At 41.8% G+C, this 21,837-nt stretch overlaps 1 protein-coding gene across 1 annotated transcript in view; it reads right to left on the bottom strand.

Annotated features, from left to right (window-relative positions):
- SLC25A13 (solute carrier family 25 member 13) overlaps window positions 1-21,837 on the bottom strand; it is a 92,043-nt gene that overhangs the window by 59,269 nt on the left and 10,937 nt on the right. Inside the window, exons 2-3 of the mRNA XM_075211775.1 lie at window positions 14,478-14,531; window positions 12,234-12,376 (exon numbers count right to left, since the gene is read on the bottom strand). Of these exons, the coding sequence (XP_075067876.1) occupies window positions 12,234-12,376; window positions 14,478-14,531 (197 nt within the window). The remainder of the gene's footprint in view (window positions 1-12,233; window positions 12,377-14,477; window positions 14,532-21,837) is intronic.

Here is a 21,837-nt window from a genome sequence, read left to right as displayed (position 1 = left end):
AGTCTCCCATAGAAAGGTCTCTATTTGCTCACCCTTAGTCCCCAAGGGAAGGGGGGCTGTTCTGCTCCCTTTCTCTGTCCTTTTGCTCCCATACTCCTCCCAGATAAATAAAGTGTGATTAAAGCACTACTTGGTGCAGGTTGATGACAGGAGGAGATTTTAACACACAAGAACAGTGGTGGTGCTTCTAGCTGCCCGTTTGTTTGTAGCAGACAAGGTCATGGAATGTACAGAAAGACTTTCTGTACAAAATTTTATATAAATGTTTATTTAAAACCCCCATTAGAACATTCATATGGGAGAACAGGAAAAATGGGGTTTGTGTGCCTATAATCAAGTAAAAGTGATTGTTTGGGCTGTTTCGGATTGATAACATGTTTGATTGTAGAAAATAAAACTGCCAAAAGTGCGATTATAAATGTGTAGTAAAGTTTCCAGAGCTTACGATTAAAAACAAGAAGATACTGCAGTGCTGGCAATAGTTTTTGAACAAAGTCTGCTACACAGACTCAGCTCTCAGTATGTGATGGCAGAGGAGCTGAAGGAAAACGTCACAGAGCTCAGAGGGGCGTTCCAAAGCCTCTCTGCTCACTACATCATGTGCCATGTGACTGTGGTTGCCATAGAAGTACAGGATCAGAAATCAATAGCAGCCTGTAAATAAAAAAAATATATATATATAATGGTAAAATAGTAAATTCTAAAATTCTTCTTATAACCTGCCACAGTGATCCTTGTTAAACAGATAATTTTTTTTCCCATGAGATTGCTGCTTTAACATATACTAGAGATCCTACAAGTAATATCTCTAACGCAAGTGAACATTTTCTTCATTTTAAGATGTGAGCAGCAATACCAAATTATTCAGAAGTGTGAAGGTATAACTGGAAATAACAGACCCACTCTTGTAGACAACAAGAATATGAGAAATGCCCCAGACACACAAACTTTCACCTTGTATCTTTGCATGGTGGCTTTTTTCCCCCAAGTGTATCCTGCACCTACACTTAAAGGAGGAGGAGGCCATTTTGTGGGCTGAATCACGGCCTTTCCATCCACTAATGACCTCGCCATTCCCAGACAGAGCCCGGAGGAACCAGTGACAAGCGCCAAGCCCGGAAGGAAGGAACCAGTGACAAGCCCCAAGCCCGGAAGGAAGGAACCAATGACAAGCCCCAAGCCCGGAAGGAACCAGTGACAAGCGCCAAGCCCGGAAGGAACCAGCGACAAGCGCCAAGCCCGGAAGGAAGGAACCAGCGACAAGCGCCAAGCCCGGAAGGAAGGAACCAGCGACAAGCGCCAAGCCCGGAAGGAAGGAACCAGCGACAAGCGCCAAGCCCGGAAGGAAGGAACCAGCGACAAGCGCCAAGCCCGGAAGGAAGGAACCAGCGACAAGCGCCAAGCCCGGAAGGAAGGAACCAGCGACAAGCGCCAAGCCCGGAAGGAAGGAACCAGTGACAAGCGCCAAGCCCGGAAGGAACCAGTGACAAGCGCCAAGCCCGGAAGGAACCAGTGACAAGCGCCAAGCCCGGAAGGAAGGAACCAATGACAAGCGCCAAGCCCGGAAGGAACCAGCGACAAGCGCCAAGCCCGGAAGGAAGGAACCAGCGACAAGCGCCAAGCCCGGAAGGAAGGAACCAGCGACAAGCGCCAAGCCCGGAAGGAAGGAACCAGCGACAAGCGCCAAGCCCGGAAGGAAGGAACCAGCGACAAGCGCCAAGCCCGGAAGGAAGGAACCAGCGACAAGCGCCAAGCCCGGAAGGAAGGAACCAGCGACAAGCGCCAAGCCCGGAAGGAAGGAACCAGCGACAAGCGCCAAGCCCGGAAGGAAGGAACCAGCGACAAGCGCCAAGCCCGGAAGGAAGGAACCAGTGACAAGCGCCAAGCCCGGAAGGAAGGAACCAGTGACAAGCCCGGAAGGAAGGAACCAGTGACAAGCCCGGAAGGAAGGAACCAGTGACAAGCCCGGAAGGAAGGAACCAGTGACAAGCCCGGAAGGAAGGAACCAGTGACAAGCACCAAGCCCGGAAGGAAGGAACCAGTGACAAGCGCCAAGCCCGGAAGGAAGGAACCAGTGACAAGCCCGGAAGGAAGGAACCAGTGACAAGCACCAAGCCCGGAAGGAAGGAACCAGTGACAAGCGCCAAGCCCGGAAGGAAGGAACCAGTGACAAGCCCGGAAGGAAGGAACCAGTGACAAGCACCAAGCCCGGAAGGAAGGAACCAGTGACAAGCACCAAGCCCGGAAGGAAGGAACCAGTGACAAGCCCGGAAGGAAGGAACCAGTGACAAGCACCAAGCCCGGAAGGAAGGAACCAGTGACAAGCACCAAGCCCGGAAGGAAGGAACCAGTGACAAGCACCAAGCCCGGAAGGAAGGAACCAGTGACACCATTCCTCCCCCTGCGCATAGATTTTACTTGCCCACTCTAACAGCGCCAGACATTTCCACAAGAAAGGTACATTGTGCTTCAACTGCATTGTGAGTGTCCCATTGGCTGTTAATGCACATCAGCAATGAATGAAACAGAGATCGCTCATCCCATTAATCTCTTCCACATATGGTGATTAAATTGGGGCAGCACAGTGGCGTAGTGGTTAGCACTTCTGCCTCCCAGCACTGGGGTCGTGAGTTCAATTCCCGACCATGGCCTTATCTGTGTGGAGTTTGTATGTTCTCCCCAGGTTTGCGTGGGTTTCCTCCGGGTGCTCCGGTTTCCCCCCCACACTCCAAAAACATACTAGTAGGTTAATTGGCTGCTATCAAAAAAAAAAAATTGACCCTAGTCTCTCCCTCTTTGTCTGTCTCCCTGTCTGTCTGTGTGAGTGTGTCTATATTAGGGAATTTAGACTAAGCTCCAATGGGGCATGGGGCAGGGACTGATGTGAATGAGTTCACTGTACAGCGCTGCAGAATTAGTGGCGCTATATAAATAAATGATGATGATGATGATTGTGCAACTAAAGTAGATCACCACGCTTGTGTAGCAGAGGACACAGAACAATCCGTCACAGAACAAGTAAACTATGGAGGTTAAACTCTTGAGATTGCACGACTAAATATTGACCATGTGGCCTATATGCTATCGAGAATAGACACTAGGAGAAGCAGAGTGTGACGTGACCGATCAAGATACAATGGAATACATTTGTAGAGAGAAATAAATAAGTGACAAACGACAACTTTCTCAGCCAGACGCCCCCACTCCTAGAATTCAATAAAAAGTTGTTTATTGTTTGCAATTATTTTGGAGACAGACAGATTCTATCTATCTGGTTTAAAAATCCACAGCAAACGTAGCTATTAAATTAGGAATTAGGGATCCAAGGAAGAATGTTCACCGAAATCTTCTGTGTCCCAGCGCTGTCATCATGAACTGCTTAAACACGGCAGTAATGAAAACCCAATGGAACATGTGAAATCTATTTGATGTTTTAGTAATAAAATGACTGTACTTCACTTAGTAAGAAAATCCTGCTGATGTATAGGAAGCATAATCCGGTAACTACTTTACATTACTAGATAACAGACTATGACGGAGCTGAATAATACACATGAAATAACTGAAGAGTTTATTCTTATTTAAGTAGGTCCCCAACCCGTACACTCCCGGCCATGTTACTGGGCTGGTGAACTTCGACAGCGATTGACAAGTTTGCCGGATTGCTCTGGAGAAATGCACTGTAAGGATTGGTAGGTTCATACATGGGTTCCAGCAGCTCAAGTAACTGCAGTTTTATCTTTTTGACCTGTATCAGATCCCATTATAACATTGTCCTAAGAAAGTGGGCGGAGCTCAGTATTTGGGATGCAGTGGGGAGGTAAAAAAAAATGTTTTTTATCAGACCTGTATGGGATAGAGATGCTCAGGCTCGGTTCCCCGAGAACCGAACATACCCGAACTTAGCAGATCAGAGTGCCGAGACGAGCTGGCTCTGTACTTTCGCACGCCCTCGGATTTAAAAAAACGAGACAAAACGTCATTGTTACGACGTCGGATCACGCGAGTTTTGGATTCCTTTTAAAGATGGGTGGGTGGGAGGGAGGGCGGTCCCAAGGACAATTCCATCTTGGGAGGGAGGGCGGTCCCAAGGACAATTCCATCTTGGGAGGGAGGGCGGTCCCAAAGGACAATTCCATCTTGCACCATTTTCTTTTCTGCCACTGCTGTGTGCCAATGTGTCCTAGATGTGGTAGGAACTGCCGTGTGTTTGTGTCGTTGCTCTGTCGCTTACCATCCAGCCTGGTCGCTGCAGTCTTTGTTTGAAAATATAATTGTGACCTGTGAGATGGTCAAAATTGACTGCAAAAATGACTTTAAATTAGTGTTATTGAGGTTACTAATAATATAGGGACAAAAAAAAAAAAAAAAAGCAAAATTATGTGATTTTAGCATATTTTAGGATTTTTCCTAAAAAATACAAAATCAAAGACACACAAAGGAGGTTTTGCCAAAACCAAAACAAAAAGCTAATCCAGATCTAAAACCAAAACCAGTTCACGGGGGTCAGTGAGCATCTCTAGTATGGGATGCTAGGTTTGCAAAATATCAGGAGGAAAGGGCAGTTGGAAGCCATTTAATTTTCCAATTTTGGGACAAAAACAGTATTTTGTAAAGCAGTTTATTGTTTAAAAAGCATATATAATCAAGTTGACACATTTGCATCCTAATTAACCATTCATGGAGGAGACCTGTAAGGAGTGTAACCAGGCCTATTCAGTAGGCAATTATTAGCCTTTTAGCCCTCCATACTCTTGGTTTTCATGTCTGCACTTATTCTGTCTACCTTGTATGTCCCTGTTTTATGTATATCCTGTTTTCCCTACTGTACGGCGCTGGGGAGCACTGTGGTGCCTTACAAATCATTGATAATCTTTTTTTTTTTTTTTTTAAATCAGGTAAAATTTTATTGCATTTTCCTTTTTTTTTTTTTTATAACATTTTAAACAACAAAAAAGCCCATAACATTGGACTTAATCCCCAATTATAACGCACACAGTGTTACAGGTATTATCAAGTAACCATACATAATAGTATCACAAAAGAAAAAACATTGACATTCAGATATACAAGCCAAGGTATGTACACCTTCCACCATTTCAAGATGCAATGAAATAATATTACAGTTTTGATAATACAGAATATAATCGTTGACCTTAATGACTCAACAATAGGCGGCTGGATGTCTGCCCCGAGCATTCATTAGGAGAGCTCCACCTCCCTCAACCCTTCTGTAACATATGGGGATATCCTCCACCTATACCATATTCTTTCATACTTATCCACTAGGTTCCTGCTAGTGTACATGAACCTTTCATGGCCGACTGTATCGTTAACAAGGTCGATCCAGCTACTCAAAGTCGGGCCTTCAGGTGCCATCCATTTTCTAGCTATCACCACCTTTGCCAACATAAGTAACGTGTTGATAAGCAGTCTAATAAGTCTACGGGTTTTTTTGTTTAAGCCCAAACCGAATATAGAGAGTTTTGGAGTCAAGGCCACCACTCCCACCTCCAGTCTTTTAATACAATCCTCCACCTTTCCCCAAAAGGATGAAACCAGCGGACATTCCCAGAGCATATGCCAAAAATCTCCTTTTTCACTCTTACACTTGGGACACAACACCCTCTGACCCCCACTAAACTTAGAAAGCCGAAGAGGGGTGAGATACGCTCTGTGTAACAGAAAAAACTGGACCTGGCGAAATCTGACTGATGCAGTGACCTCTTTCGGGCTACACAACACCATATCCCATGCCTTGTCACTAAGTCTCCCCAAATCCTCCTCCCACCTGCATCGCAACTCCGGCAAGCCCCCTTCACCAGATCCTTCCACCAATATTGAATACAAAAAAGAGATTTGCCGTCTTTGGCCCAACCTGGACAGTTGCACCCTTAAGGAGTCTGCACTAAAGCTTGGGGCAGCTCCCCGGAACTGCGAGGCCAGAGCATGTCTTAACTGCAAGTATCTATAAAAGTAACCCCTAGGTAGCTCATATAACCTCTGAAGTTGCTCAAATGAATATAATACCCCATTTTCATACAGTTGTCCAATCTGTATTGATAATCATTTTTAAAATATTTCATTGATAATTCAAATTTAACAAATACCTCCTAAATAACGTTTGTATGGCATATTTTTATCTCCTTCATTGTCCTCACATTACATTATTAATTTATTTATAAGCCGCCACAGATTCCGTAGCGCCGGATATAGAAGCAAGTAACAAACAGACGAGGTACTACACATAAGTAGCACAGATGAGTGTGTGTAATGCTATGGGGACTCACACGGAGCGCAGCTAAAGATGTGAGAGGACGTACGAGGGAGTCAGACAGTAGACAGACGTGGGACAGTAGGTAGAGAGGACCCTGCCCACGAGAGCTTACATTCTAGAGGGAGGGGTGGTGTGAGAGACAGTAGGACCAGATGCAAGAAAATGGAGATGGCAGATGAGGAAGAGGAGGTGATGGATAGAATGGTCAGGAGGTGGTAGGATAGGCGAGCTTGGAAAGGTGAGTTAAGAGTGAGCGTTTGAAGGACTGAAGGTTGGGGGAAGAGTCGAGTGAGACGGGGTAGGGTGTTCCAAAGATTAGGAGCAGCACGGCAGAAGTCTTGGAGGCGAGCATGGGAGGAGATAATGACAGGTTTGTTGAGGCGGAGTCTTCCAGTGCTGCAAAAAATATAGTGGTCAAGTGTTTTCGCAGTAGAATGCACCAGTTGTGCACGTATACCCATTTTTAATCCAAGGCCATGAAGCAGGAGTGCAGGTTTGCCTACGAATTACTATTAAAAAAAAAAAAAAACAAACCACAACAAGGGACTAGCATGGAATAGATATATCAACTTGGATAGATCATTTTACCATTATTCCACCATTTATACACCTGGTGGTGGGCCGAGCGATATAAGGAACCCCAAAACCTCATTAAAAAGTTAAAAACCCAGGTATTATCTTTAGATATGTACAATTCCTACGATGACAACAATACAGGTGAACTTACAACAGACAGGTGACCCAGCACCCTACACTAAGTAGAAAGCCTTAATAGGGAGAGAAGACCAAACAATCACTAAATCTACAGTGTGCTCCACTATCATAACAGACCTGTACATATTTACATTACTTCTCTCCATTATCTGTCATTAAAGCTCAGAGAAACTCTCTGGCTACCTTAAAGAACCTTAATGTACACAGAACTGAACTCTTCCCCTCCCCCGCCAAGACTATCCTTATCAAGAACATCTTTAATACCAGGGTTAAGAACCATTTGCATATTTCTGCATATTGCTGAAATCCCCTACAGCTTAGTAATGCTGCTGGTACCTGGACATATAAGAAGGCTCCACGGTGAAGAAGGATTTTAGCCTTATAAATTACAAATATATGGACATAACCTAAATGGCCAAAATAAACCTCAATTCAAGGCTGGTACGTGCGTTTTGGAACCATAAATTTTTTCCGTTGCTGCAAACTGAAGATTAATATCAGTACATCTACAGTAAGTGACAGATGCTGGTTGACCATAAAAAGGACGACGTTCAATAGACATTTATTTGAAACAATGACATCTATAAATGGCAGTGTTAGATCGCAGAGCTAGAGACTGCTTTTGCAGAGCATACCATGCCTCTTAATAGATTATTTTCCAAAATACTCTACAGAAAATAAATATTTTGTCCAAGTGACAAATATCTGTAACTTGCACAATAGACTATCTGTGGGGCCAGAACCATGTCAGAAAACGACTTATAATGCCTTTCAAAAGTAGGTTACATGCGACTTTCCATTATATCATTTCATCTGTTAGTGCATTTGTGGAGGCTTCAAAGTGCAGTGTTGCCCGGCAACAAGAGAATTGTGTGTCAGTGAACAATTAACAGAACTGACACTCGGAATCCAGAAACCATTCTCTGAGCCACGTCTACATCAGGAAATCTTCACGTGCCCACCTCTCTAATCCCTCCACACAGCAGCTGTTTTCAGGGGGGGAAAAAAAAATAAATAACCGACTATAATAATATACAACGATTTAATAAACTACCTTCTCCCCATGAGTTTTAATGCCCCCGACATGAGACTCTCACATCCTCCTACAGCTCTAAAAAGGCTACATACAAACTGAAGGTTGAAAAGCGTTTAATGCATTCGTAAAAAAAAACAAAAAGCATATAAAAGTACATTGCATTTATGTATGTGTTTAATATGCATATACAAACATAAAAACTTTAAAAAAAAAAATGCATGCGGAAACGTGTGTACACGCATCTCATTGCATGTACAATGCGCTCCCCCCATTGAGGTGATTGAAAATGTTCAAATGAGTTGACCCACTACAGCGCAACACATGTAAAAAAAAAAAAAATATGTAAAGTGTTATTTTATACAATGATTAATTTCACAGTCGTCCACATGCGCTTGCAAATTGTGTTGGAAATTCATCCTTAAGCTGGGTACACACTACAGAAATTTCGACCCACTTTTTATGCCGAGCAATTTTACATGCGATCGATGGTCCGATCGCTCGGTCCATGGACTGCATACACACTAGCCTTGTTTAGGACAAGAAAGGGAAGAGCGGACGTCCCGTTAGCGACTTTTTACAGCCATGTTGTCGTGAAGAATGATTTAAATTCCGTACACACTGCAGCGACATTTGCGGGGAAATGTACGAGATACCAAAGACATTAGCCTAAAGGGGCAGAGCTTTAGCTATAGTTAACTCCCTTCATTTCTATAAAATAGAAGTTTAGTCATATACATTACATTTAGAAAAACATTTAACTGCTAAAGTGGAATGCAATGAATATTCCCTTATAATAAAACCCCTTCGTATGTAATGGAATGCTCCATTCTCGACGTGCATCATCGCTGATTGGTCCACAGCAGAAACAAACGCCCATGTCTGAGTGTATAAAATGACAGAGGAACCTGTTTGGCGCCGAGGAGCGTCAGAAGATGGAGACAGAGAAAGTGACAGTGGGGGTTGCGGGTGAGGAGAAGGTGTCAGTGGGGGTTGCAGCTATGGAGACGGAGATAGAGTCAGAGATGGTGCTGGAAGGGTCAAAAAATGTTGGAAAAGTTAAGGTGGGGGATGGAGATACTCAAGAAGAGCAAAAAGCAAATCCAATGAGCCCAAGAGCGGTGGAGATGATGGTAAAAGTACTGGACCAGGACGACATTAAAAAAAGGTCAGTAGCAGATGTAGTGTACCTGTATTGTAGATGTAGTAGATGTAGTGTACCTGTATTGTAGATGTAGTAGATGTAGTGTACCTGTATTGTAGATGTAGTAGATGTAGTGTACCTGTATTGTAGATGTAGTAGATGTAGTGTACCTGTATTGTAGATGTAGTAGATGTAGTGTACCTGTATTGTAGATGTAGTAGATGTAGTGTACCTGTATTGTAGATGTAGTAGATGTAGTGTACCTGTATTGTAGATGTAGTAGATGTAGTGTACCTGTATTGTAGATGTAGTAGATGTAGTGTACCTGTATTGTAGATGTAGTAGATGTAGTGTACCTGTATTGTAGATGTAGTAGATGTAGTGTACCTGTATTGTAGATGTAGTAGATGTAGTGTACCTGTATTGTAGATGTAGGGTCACATAAAGCAGTAGAAAATGCTAATTTATAACCTAATTTTTTTATGTCAGAACGAAGATGTAACGGTGAGAAGGCCTGTTTAGATACCACTAATGTTAGCAAACAAGGAGAAATTGAACAAGAAAAATATACTAAAGAAGTTCTACACGAAGGTATTTCAGTGAACATGTGTAGACATGTAAATGCTTTGGGCACATACCTGTACCGTTATAATAACCAAAATGGCGCCTATTTTCCAGAATGCTCGGAGGTTAAGCCCGCTACTATTGCGATTTCGCCACAGGGACCAAAATATAGATATAAACTGATCTTGAGCAAAGGTGAGAAAATGAGAGTATTTATGAGGTAGATTCTAAATTACATATATAGAATTTAAATGATAAACATTTTTATTTCCTTGTTCCGTAGATAAAGAAATCAAAAGAGAATGGAAACGACATCAAGACCTGTTCTGCCACAAACCAGTAGCACCTTTAAAAATACCTTAAAAATAATACTCTGCAGTATTCAGCTCTGCGATTGGTTTGGGCGCACTCACTTCTCATGCGGATCTTTCAGACAGCTGTGTGTGCGTTACAATTTATGTACCTTTTTCTTGCAAGAAAAATGTTGCTTGAACACTGTGTGGTTTATTCTGGGTAATTCACAATTATAGGTTAATAAAGGTTAATATAAATTTAATAGGTTATAAAGGTATAAGTGTATAAAGAGTAAATATGAACACAGAGACGCAAAGGGTAATAACACACGTGCTTTACACAAGTGTAATGGGCTGCAGCCAGACAGGTGCAATATACATCGATACAAAACACAGTGATGTGCGGATTCCGCACCACGTGGGACTGGGATTAACATAAAAATTAACATACACACGACCCCCCAGGTCGAGGAAGTATCGGAGGATTGTCGTGGATCCGTCGGAAGTTCATACACACTGCACAGTGGTAACGAAATTGGAACGAAAATATTAAACGGTACGACCAACCAAATGAGGCGAGAATCGTCCATTTGGGCAGACTTACCATCGTGTAACTGTACTCACTGACCCAACTTTTGAACGAGCTGTCGTATGTCGGCAGTTTGACCCGATTATTGGACGAAAACAGTGTAGTGTGTACCCAGCTTTAAAACGCAGTATTATAAAACCAGTCTGTAAGTAGGCTAATGATATGACCGAAGATGGTTAAATCAAAGTTGATGGTAAAAGCGTTAAAAAGACAGTCACAATTAGCCTCTCTGTGCAGCTAACTTCTGAGCGCTCCAGCAAGCCTGGGCGACACCCGAACAGCTCTACACGAGCGCTGAACCGCTCAATTTGGACACTTCCGTACATAGCAGTACTGGACTCCAATTCTGGAACTCTGGTAAAATTGAGGATGATTCCGTGTGTAACATTTCCGTCGGTGCACAGCGGTTCAATGCTTTCCAAGAACAGGGCGACGAAAAGGATTAAAAACTTTGACGTTTTGAGAAATATCTTTTTGATTGTATTGAATATCTTATGTGTCTCAAGCAGACATTATTGTAAGATTGCATTGGACAGATTAAGATTGCAAGAAAAAATAAATCTATGTTTTCAGAAAGTCACAGAGAAGTAAGAAAATAATCATTGCACCAAATTACACATTGTAGGGTTATTTTTACGTTCAGCGCAGAAAAAACACGGACACATTTCCAGCTGCTGATAGTTTCTTCTAAAGTTGTTACAGAAAAAAAAAGCTCAAAAGGAAACGCTCTTAAAATGTTAACTCAACTTCTCATCCAGCTCTTGAAAAGCTCTCCGTACTTGCCTAAGATGTTTGTTCCTCTATTTGCTATAAGGAAACCCTCTAATCTATACATCTCCACGACCTTATCACGTACAGTCTAAAACATAACACAAAACCATTTACACATTACACTTAATTGTAGGTCAGGACATAGAGCGGTTTAAAGAGATCCCAGTTAAAGAGCAAATAAACATTCTGCTCAAACTTGAAACCATCGAGTTGGATGATTACATGCCCCCCTCTTAGCAGAACAATGAGCACACAACATACTCCCAAGACCATCATGGCAGCTCCAGATAAGCAGAATTGTTACCGCCCTGATGGGAGTTTTTAAAGTAAAAGTGTTGATTGTTTGAGTTCAGTTCTATTACAAACAGAACATAAAATCAGCACAATATGAACATTAAAGTAAAAGCATACAATGAACAAACTAAAAATAGCTAAAAAAAAAAATAAAAAAAAAAAGCAAACTGAAACCACCCTATGCAAAACAAATGTAAAAATCATGAATTAAAAAAACAAAAACAAAAAAAAACAAAACCTCAACAAACTAAATATTACAGATTTTTTTTTTCACCCCTATCTTCTTATAATTGCCCTTACAAAATAGCTTTTCCAAAAAGCTGTATTCCATGAATGGCAGGGGAAGATAGCGAAGGCCCTAAACAAGATGAAATACCATTTGTCAGATGTGTAATACTCTTTGGAGGTCACTGACACTTTGGGTCCCAGATGAAAAAAGGTGGCGCGCGTGTGTAAATTATACAGCACATTTGTTAAACAAATAAAAATCCTAAATAGAGGAACACATGTAAAAAGGAAACTAGCCATTGGCAATACATGTAACGTGGTCTCACCCGTCTTTGGTTTGGTCCACCACGCCCGCCAGGAGCTGGACAGTTTTGGGGTTTGGCTCTCCATCCCCTGTGAGGTTCAGGTAACGTCGGGCAAAGTCAAGGGGAGACATAAAGTGGTCTCCATTCTTCTCCACGCTGGCATACTATAAAAGGAGAGTGACAGACATAGTTATCCTAGCCAAGACAGTCTTATCCCAGAATGCATAATTTCAGACTGAAGACTTGTTTGATTACAAAGTAAATGACTATGGTGAGCTTGCAAAATTTAAGTGTATAAGTGGCATTGAGTCCCGGCATTCAAAAACCTAGTGAGATTTATGGTTCAAATTTATAGATTTCAATGGCAAGATATAAATCTATTTCCTATAAAAACAAAATGTACAACAGACGTGTCAAACTCACGGGGCCCAAATGCACATTAATGCAGCCCCACCAGGGCCCAGAAAAAAAAACAAAAAAAAAAAAAAACATATATCTATCTGATGCGGCGGTGCCCAGCACCCTCCTCCTTTCGCATTTAATGTTGGGCGTGACGTCATCACGCCAGACATTTGCAGTGAGGAGTGCACAGTGCAGCCACGGGAAGAGAAGAAAATAGAAGAAAAGAAAACAGAAAAGAAAGAAGGCAACAGAAAGGTAAGTGAAGGGGAGTAAAAGCAGCATGGAGGGCACAGTGTGATACAGGGGAGACAGATGAAGGGGAGTAAAAGCAGCATGGAGGGCACAGTGTGATACAGGAGACAGATGAAGGGGAGCAAAAGCAGCATGGAGGGCACAGTGTGATACAGGGGAGACAGATGAAGGGGAGTAAAAGCAGCATGGAGGGCACAGTGTGATACAGGAGACAGATGAAGGGGAGTAAAAGCAGCATGGAGGGCACAGTGTGACACAGGGGAGACAGATGAAGGGGAGTAAAAGCAGCATGGAGGGCACAGTGTGATACAGGGGAGACAGATGAAGGGGAGTAAAAGCAGCATGGAGGGCACAGTGTGATACAGGGGAGACAGATGAAGAGGAGTAAAAGCAGCATGGAGGGCACAGTGTGATACAGGGGAGACAGATGAAGAGGAGTAAAAGCAGCATGGAGGGCACAGTGTGATACAGGGGAGACAGATGAAGGGGAGTAAAAGCAGCATGGAGGGCACAGTGTGAAACAGGAGACAGATGAAGGGGAGTAAAAGCAGCATGGAGGGCTCAGTGTGATACAGGAGACAGATGAAGGGGAGTAAAAGCAGCATGGAGGGCACAGTGTGATACAGGGGAGACAGATGAAGGGGAGTAAAAGCAGCATGGAGGGCACAGTGTGATACAGGGGAGACAGATGAAGGGGAGTAAAAGCAGCATGGAGGGCACAGTGTGATACAGGAGACAGATGAAGGGGAGTAAAAGCAGCATGGAGGGCACAGTGTGATACAGGGGAGACAGATGAAGGGGAGTAAAAGCAGCATGGAGGGCTCAGTATCAAGCATCGGGAAGAAAACATTAAACTTTATTTTTGTTCTTTCTTAATAATAAATCTTATAAAATTGCATATGAGACTTGGCCCACACAATCTTAGACTTTGATTTTTTGGGTTCTGAGTTTGACATGTTGATGTACAATGTCCTAAAACCATAAATATTGGATTTAAAATCCAAAAACGTCATCTATGCAGAAGAGTAACTATAGCCGTGGCCCCAAAGATGCATTGGCTGTCAACAACTGGTGCTGTTCCTCTATGTATCAATAATACTGACGTGTCAGAGTGCTAGTCATATGGAACACAGTCAGCCCGTCATGACTGCATCATGCAAGGACAGCAAATTAAATGCAGAGCTATAAGCAAACCGAATACACTACACCCACAGCTTACTAAACACATATTTAGGGGTCCAGTATTAAGTTCTTGACTTCGAATTGGAAGTAGCTTCCGTACAAATTATGAGCATAAAAGGGTATTTTGTAAATCGTTATGAGCAAAAGATAAAAACGATTTTTTTTACAAAATCTGACAAATAAGTTAAACAAACTACAACAATGTTACATCTGCTTATGTATGGGAGAAATATGTAGAAATAAAAGAGGTGCTAAAATTCCATCAACTCACTGCATCGGCTGTCAGTAGAACACTCACGATCTCTACACCTCTTGTTGCAACGTACTTTATGGTGTGTGATCTGTTTGTATTACCAGTCCCTCTGTTGTACCATACTAAATAGATTAGCATTTTGTAAACACTTGCAAACATCAAAGCCAATGTCATACCTTGTCAAATATAGTTTTCAGCTCAGCTGGATCAGCCCTCTTTGTTAAAGCTACCTAAAAAGAAAGAAGACATTGATTTATTAGACGTCCTTCTCCGGAACAGATACGATGCTTTGGTGCTAAATGGATCTCATTACACAGCAAACCTGTAACATCAGGTTTACTCACCAGAACGGGACCAGTTACACATGAAGTCCTAAAACTGAGTTATTCTGCATGAATTAAAACCAGGATCAGACAGGTCCACAGGAGGATTTCCCAATGACCCCCAACTCCCCCACCCCTTACAGTGCAGAGGTAAGTGCTCCCCTCCTATCCCACCCTTGTGCCCCAGAGCGGAGATCAGCACGAGCTGCAGTGAACTCAGATTGGCTGCCAGAGATCACTGCAGGACAACAACACAGCCCACACGTATACCACTAGCACTGGATAAGTAGTATAATGTTTGTAGGCCTATATATTGAAATATAAACATCTCTGGTATATGATTTAGCTCATTAATGTGTAGGTTTTGATATAGTAATTCACAACAACAGAATCATTAGCTCTTTTACAAAGTGTAGCAAATGTTCATCAACATCATCATTTATTATCAGCGACAAGGAGAGTACAGGGCAGTCAATGAAGCAAACGGGCGATTAATTTGTGCTCAAGAACACACCAACATGTCCGTTATGTTTACAACTATTGGAGTTTCAATATTCTCTGCGATTAGAGATCTCATACACGTCTCCTTCCACTGCAATCATTCAGTTTGATGTTAACAATTGAACACAACTCTAGCGGTTGTGAAATGTACAGAAAAATCCATTATGAGCAGCCGAGGCGGCCAAGACCTCATCTAGCAGGAAAATTGTTTCAAGCAAGTTTGCAATCAGAATCAAAGTGACAATATCCTACATTCCTATGCAAAAACATTTATTCTTTTGCACATACTTTGAGAAACGGCATTAGCTGTAAGTACAGTATAACTGCTAGTGAATAAAGCTGCCGAAAATGCCATATAACAAAATACTAGAGAATAAATAACCAACATATGAATAATAAATTTAATGGACGTTTCTCTTCCGAAAATCTTTACACTAGAGATGCTTTTCTGAAAACCGAGCCCACCCAAACTTAGGGGATCCGAGTAGGCTCATGAGCCGACTCGGTACTTTTGCGCGTCCTCAGATCTGAATCAAGGCAAAACGTCATTGTTGTGTTGTCGGATCTCGCAGGTTTAGGATTGCATAAGTACCTCCCTCCCCAGGAGATCCAGCGCCATTGCTCACACAGAAACAGGAGGGGTAGCAGTGTTCTTGTCACTTGACAAAAATTGACTGGACATGATTGGAAATTAATGTTATTGAGGTTAATAATGTAGGGATTTAAAAAAAAAAAAAAAAAAAAAAAAAGCCAAATTATGGTATTTCAGCAAAAAAAAATAAAAAAAAATAGAAAGATTACTGTCGGCATGCACAGTACATCATTCTGTGTTGCCGCCCTCTTCATTAATCGCATTTCCTCAGTGTAGTAAACAGTCGTAGTGAACAAAAGGTTGCGCTCCTCAATATTCGTACTGAAGATGTCGTCAGTCTTGTCAAGGTTGCCAGCATCGGGTATTAGTACCCAACCCGATTCCAGACCATGGCCTTATCTGTGTGGAGGTTGTATGTTCTCCCAGTGTTTGCGTGGGTTTCCTCCGGGTGCTCCGGTTTCCTCCCACAATCCAAAAACTTACTGGTAGGTTAATTGGCTGCTATAAAATTGATCCTAGTCTGTGTCTCCGTATTAGGGAATTTAGACCAAGCTCTTTTGGGGCAGGGACTAATGTGAGCGAGTGCTCTGTACAGCGCTGCGGAATTAGAGGCACTATATAAATAAATGATGATGATGATCTATGACGAAGTGTGCCAGCTCCACAATATGTTTTATTATTATGATAGAGGCAGTACATTCATGGCCAAAAAGTTTTGAGAATGACAAGTATTGGTTTTCACAAAGTGTGCTGCTTCAGTGTTTTTAGACCTTTTTGTCAGCTGTTGCTATGGTATACTGAAGTAACATTACAAGCATTTCATAAGTGTCAAAAGGATTTTATTGACATTTACATTAAGTTTATGCAGAGTCAATATTTGCAGTGTTGACCCTTCTTTTTTAAGACCTCTGCGATTCGCCCTGGCATGCTGTCAGTCATCTTCTGGGCTACATTCTGACTGATGGCCGCCCATTCTTGCCTAATCAATGCTTAAAGTGTATCAGATTTGGGGTTTTTTGGTTTGCCGATCCACCTCTTGAGGATTGACCACAAGTTCTCAATGGGAATAAGGTTTGGGGAGTTTCCTGGCTATGGACCCAAAATTGTGAGGTTTTGATCCCCGAGCCACTTAGCTATCAATTTTGGCTTATGGCAAGGTGCTCCATCATGCTGGAAAAGGCATTGTTCATCCCCAAACTGTTCTGAAGTTGACAGCATGCCAGGGTGAATTGCAGAGGTCTTCAAAAAGAATGGTCAACACTGCAAATATTGACTCTTTGCATAAACTTAATGTAATTGTCAATAAAAGCCTTTGACACTTACGAAATGCTTGTAAGTTTACTTCAGTATAACATAGCAACATCTGACAAAGAAAATCTAAAAACAATGAAGCAGCAAACTTTGTGATAACCAATACTTGTGTCATTCTCAAAACTTTTGTCCAATGGCACAGGGGGTCTAGCATCAGTAGTATATTACATAACACTGTATGTAAAATTTGACTGCTTCTAATTTTGTACAAGGAGGTTGGAAAACCTGTACTGTACGAGTATAATGAGGAGTATACTAGTTACTCCCATATTACTTTATATAGTGGGGTGCTATTAGATAGAAGGGTATAGACGGTAGCAGGAAGGGAAGAGATGCAGGAAGGGAAGAGATACAAGAAGGGCCTTCATCTGGTTTCTTTCTTCACTAGGAGCGAATGAACGAGTGGTGCAACTAGTGGTAGAATTACCATTGGTGCCGTAGGTACCATGCACCGGGGCCCATAAGACTACACCCCCAGCATCCATTACGGAGTATAGGGCGGAGAGTTTAGAAATGGACAAACGGCATTTGTGAAGAGAAACATGACAAAATAAAAATGCCATTAGTTTTTACATGCATTAAAAAGCTATACATCCAGGGATTTTCATGCTAGACTGAAATTCTGAATTTCATGTTGCAGTAAGATGTCCAGCCAAGTATCTGCAGTAAATCCCCACACCTTCATCAATGGCGTTGTGGTAAACTGTAACTATAAAACCTGCAACATTGTAACACTTTATGAAAAGGACACACAAAACCCACACTGTGTGCAATGTAACGGGGAACCTGCGATGGTGCAGAAAGCAAAAACAATCTGATCAGCCGAGTCACGTTTTTATGGTAATACACATTCATGGAGAGATCATCCCTGTATAATCCTTCATTTATACACAAGTATTTAATCCTTCATCTCTCTCTGCAGGTATTTCATGTGCACTACTCAAAACAGCAAAACAAAATAAAAAAAAGTACTGCGAACAAGAGAGAAAAGGACGAACTATAAATATATATATATATATATATATATATATATATATATATATATATATATATATATATATATATATATATATATATATATATATATATATATAGCTGAATAAACATACATTTATGTAACATGTTTAATGTGGTGTAAAAGATGGTTTGTCATCTAGTTTATAAGGTGATTTTTGCAGGGTGTAAAACAACTTAACCGCCCAGAAGTGTAACATTAACCCTTTGAAGCCTGGAGGTGGTTTACGTCTGTGACAAAACCAACTATACTACGATTACTTTGGTGATGGCATATTTTATATTTTGGTAACTATTAAAATTTTGTGGAAACAGACTTTTTATTATTTTTTTTACTTTCTTCATTACTTTCCAACCCCCCCCCAAACATCACCGGGGCCTCCGGTGCCAATGCAGGAACACTCTAATGCGTCTATCGTACACACAGGGGGGGGGGGGGGAATTCAATTGACAGCAAGTTGTTTTATTTTCCGCCGGGTTAAATAAAAAAAAAAATCCCAGCAGGTTTTGATCAGCTGGCGCGACCATTTTTTTAGCTGACCCCACGTGAAAAATCGTGTGCAATTCAGTTGAAAAACGGTTAACACTGCTCCCTGCGCTTTAATCAATGGTGTTTGTGGATTTTTAGGGGAGGATTTAATGCGGTCATTTAAAAAAAAAAAAAAAATCAATAAATAAGGATTGGTATACATTAGATTGCATTACACATAAGTTAAATACTGCCTGTTTTTTCATGTAGCACACAAATACTTGATAGCTTATTTGTACACTGAAATTTAAAATTGATATTTGTGTGCTACATGAAAAAAACAGGCAGTATTTAACTTATGTGCAAAACAGAATACTAATTTGCACCCCTTGCACTGTAACATGGTTTTGTCCAGGAGACTGAAATAAGAAGTTTCTCAAGTTAAGATCCTTAATGAATCAGGCCCAAGGTTACTCTATCCTGCATAAGGTAATGCTGTATTGTGAAATTAATCTGGGCACGGTCCCTAGGCTGTCAGATCTCCAACATTTTACCGATTCCAGTTGTCCTGTAAGGCTCTAAAGTCAGAGCGCAATATTACCGGTTAACACCGCGATACAGGCCTAAGCATCAGTAGACAAACTATTCTTTTCAGAGTTGAAAAGAAACCAATTGAAGCTTGCAACCTTGCTTCTATTATTCATCTAGTTTATTCTCTTCAGAGACCAACTTCAGAAGATTTAATCTTTTGTAAACACGGTCCTGCAACATTCACTAAACAAACCGCTTTATCTTTCAGCCACGTGTTACCGTCACCAGCCAAAGTCGTGAAATTTCATTGCCCGACTAGACCACAAGAATCCATCTGACCAAATAAACTTCTTTCATATATGCAACTAAATCTATACAAACCAAACCGAAAAGATGACACAGTTGTATTTGGAAGCCTGGTATTACTGAGCTCTTATGTATGCAGAATATAAAACGATTCTCTGGCATGGCTCAAGCTACTCTGCAATGCAATCATTTGTCCAGAGTTTAATCAAAGCAGCAGCTGTAGGCTCCATGTATTAATCTGTTAAACGGAAAACACCGGGTGAGGGGACTATTGGAAAAGTTGGCACGGTAATCCGCGTGCGGAAGCCACTTACCTAAGACATAAAGGGTTTCAATTACCAAACTGCTGAGAGACTCCTTGGGTGTAAGGGAAAGAGAGCGCGACACAGAGCACTTGAGATTCAAGGGAATTGGAAAAGCTGAAAGGAGCCTTAAAACTGGATCAATCTGATATCCAGAGACACTTGCCGTTTTGCAGGTAGGGGGTGTAAAGTATTTTAGTCCTCATAAAGCTAATGGACAGAAAAACAAAGTAAAATTGCTTTTTCTGCGAGATCTGGATAAAGATGCAGAATGTATTTTAAGAACCATTTTACAAAAAATAATCTTTCTTCTGGGACACAAGAATGGAGTACAAGAAATACAAGAGAAAAAAAAAACCCACTTGGTGTTTACAGTAACAGAACATCTGAAAGTTTTGGAGGATTTGACTTGATAAGGATAAAAGAATATTGGAGACAATACATCTCTTAAAAACAATGATATCCCCTGACTGGTTATAAGCAATGTGTAAACTGCAAGTAGGAATTAGGACTTTAAATTGCATGCAAACTAGCTCCTAGTGTTGGTGGATAGATTACTGCACTGCTATGGATGTGCAGCCCATCACTCTGGTATTTAGAGAATCTCATTTTCTCACCCATCATCATCATCATTTATTTATATAGTGCCAACATATTCCATAGCGCTTTACAATTGGGGACAAACATAATAAACTAATAAACAAACTGGGTAAAACAGACAAAGAGGTGAGAAGGTCCTGCTCGCAAGTTTACAATCTATGGGACAATGGGAGATTGACACATGAGGTTAAGTCTACATTTTGCATTTTGGCCCAGCCAGACTGCAAAGGTAAAAGTGACTCATAAGCTAAATGATCCCGTCACACAACAATGTTGGTCAGGGGGCAGCCGTCCCGCGTGAAACTGTGTAACAGGCTAAAGGTAGCGAGGTTAAGAGGGTGGCAGAGGAATATTATAAGCTTGTCAGAAGAGGTAGGTTTTCAGAGAACGCTTGAAAGTTTGTAGACCAGAGGAGAGTCTTACTGTGCGAGGGAGAGAATTCCATAGAGTGGGTGCAGCCCAAAAAAGTCCTGAATGGGAGGATGTAATGAGGGTGGATGAGAGACGCAGATCTTGTGCAGAACGGAGTTGCCGAGTTGGGAGATATTTTGAGACAAGAGAGGAGATGTATGTTGGTGCAGCTTTGTTGATGGCCTTGTAGGTTAGTAAAAGTATTTTATATTGGATTCGGTACAAAACAGGCAGCCAGTGTAGAGACATACAGAGTGATTCAACAGAGGAAGAACGATTTGCAAGGAAAATCGGTCTTGCGGCAGCGTGCAAAATAGATTGTAGGGGTTTAAGTCTGTTTTTGGGAAGACCAGTAAGGAGGGAATTGCAATAGTCAATGCGGGAGATGATGAGTGCATGAATTAAGGTTTTTGCAGTGTCTTGCGTGAGATATGTGCGAATTCTGGAAATGTTCTTTAGATGCATGTAGCAGGATTTAGATAGAGAGTCAATGTGGGGAACAAAGGATAGGTGTGAGTCAAGGATTACACCCAGGCAGCGAGCTTGTGGGGTGGGATTTATGGTCATGTTATCAACAGAGATAGAAATGTCAGGTATGCTCTTGTTGGTGGGTGGGAATATTATTAACTCTGTTTTAGAAAGATTAAGTTTGAGTTGGCGAGAGGACATCCAAGATGAAATGGCAGAAAGACAGTCAGTTACACGGGACAACACAGATGTCGAGAGATCAGGAGAGGATAGATAGATTTGGGTATCATCCGCATAATCCGCATAGAGATGATACTGAAAGCCAAAGGAACTTATTAGATTTCCAAGAGCAGCAGTATAGATAGAGAACAGCAGAGGACCTAGCACTGAGCCTTGTGGTACTCCAACTGATAGGGGAAGCGGAGCAGAGGTGGCTCCAGAGAAACTAACAGTGAAAGAGCGATTAGAAAGGTAGGATGAGAACCAGGATAGAACAGTGTCTTGAAGCCCTAGGGATTGCAGCGTTTGCAGGAGAAGAGAGTGGTCAACGGTGTCAAATGCAGCTGAGAGATCCAGGAGAATTAGGAGAGAGTAATGGCGTTCAGTTTTAGCAGTGATCAGATCATTGACAACCTTGGTCAACGCAGTCTCTGTGGAGTGCTAAGAATGAAAGCCAGACTGAAGAGGATCCAACAGATTGTTAGCGGA

The sequence above is a fragment of the Mixophyes fleayi genome, chromosome 5 (genome assembly GCF_038048845.1).
Source record: "Mixophyes fleayi isolate aMixFle1 chromosome 5, aMixFle1.hap1, whole genome shotgun sequence".
Classification (NCBI taxonomy): Eukaryota; Metazoa; Chordata; class Amphibia; order Anura; family Limnodynastidae; genus Mixophyes; species Mixophyes fleayi.
This window is presented reverse-complemented; position numbering and strand designations above follow the sequence as displayed.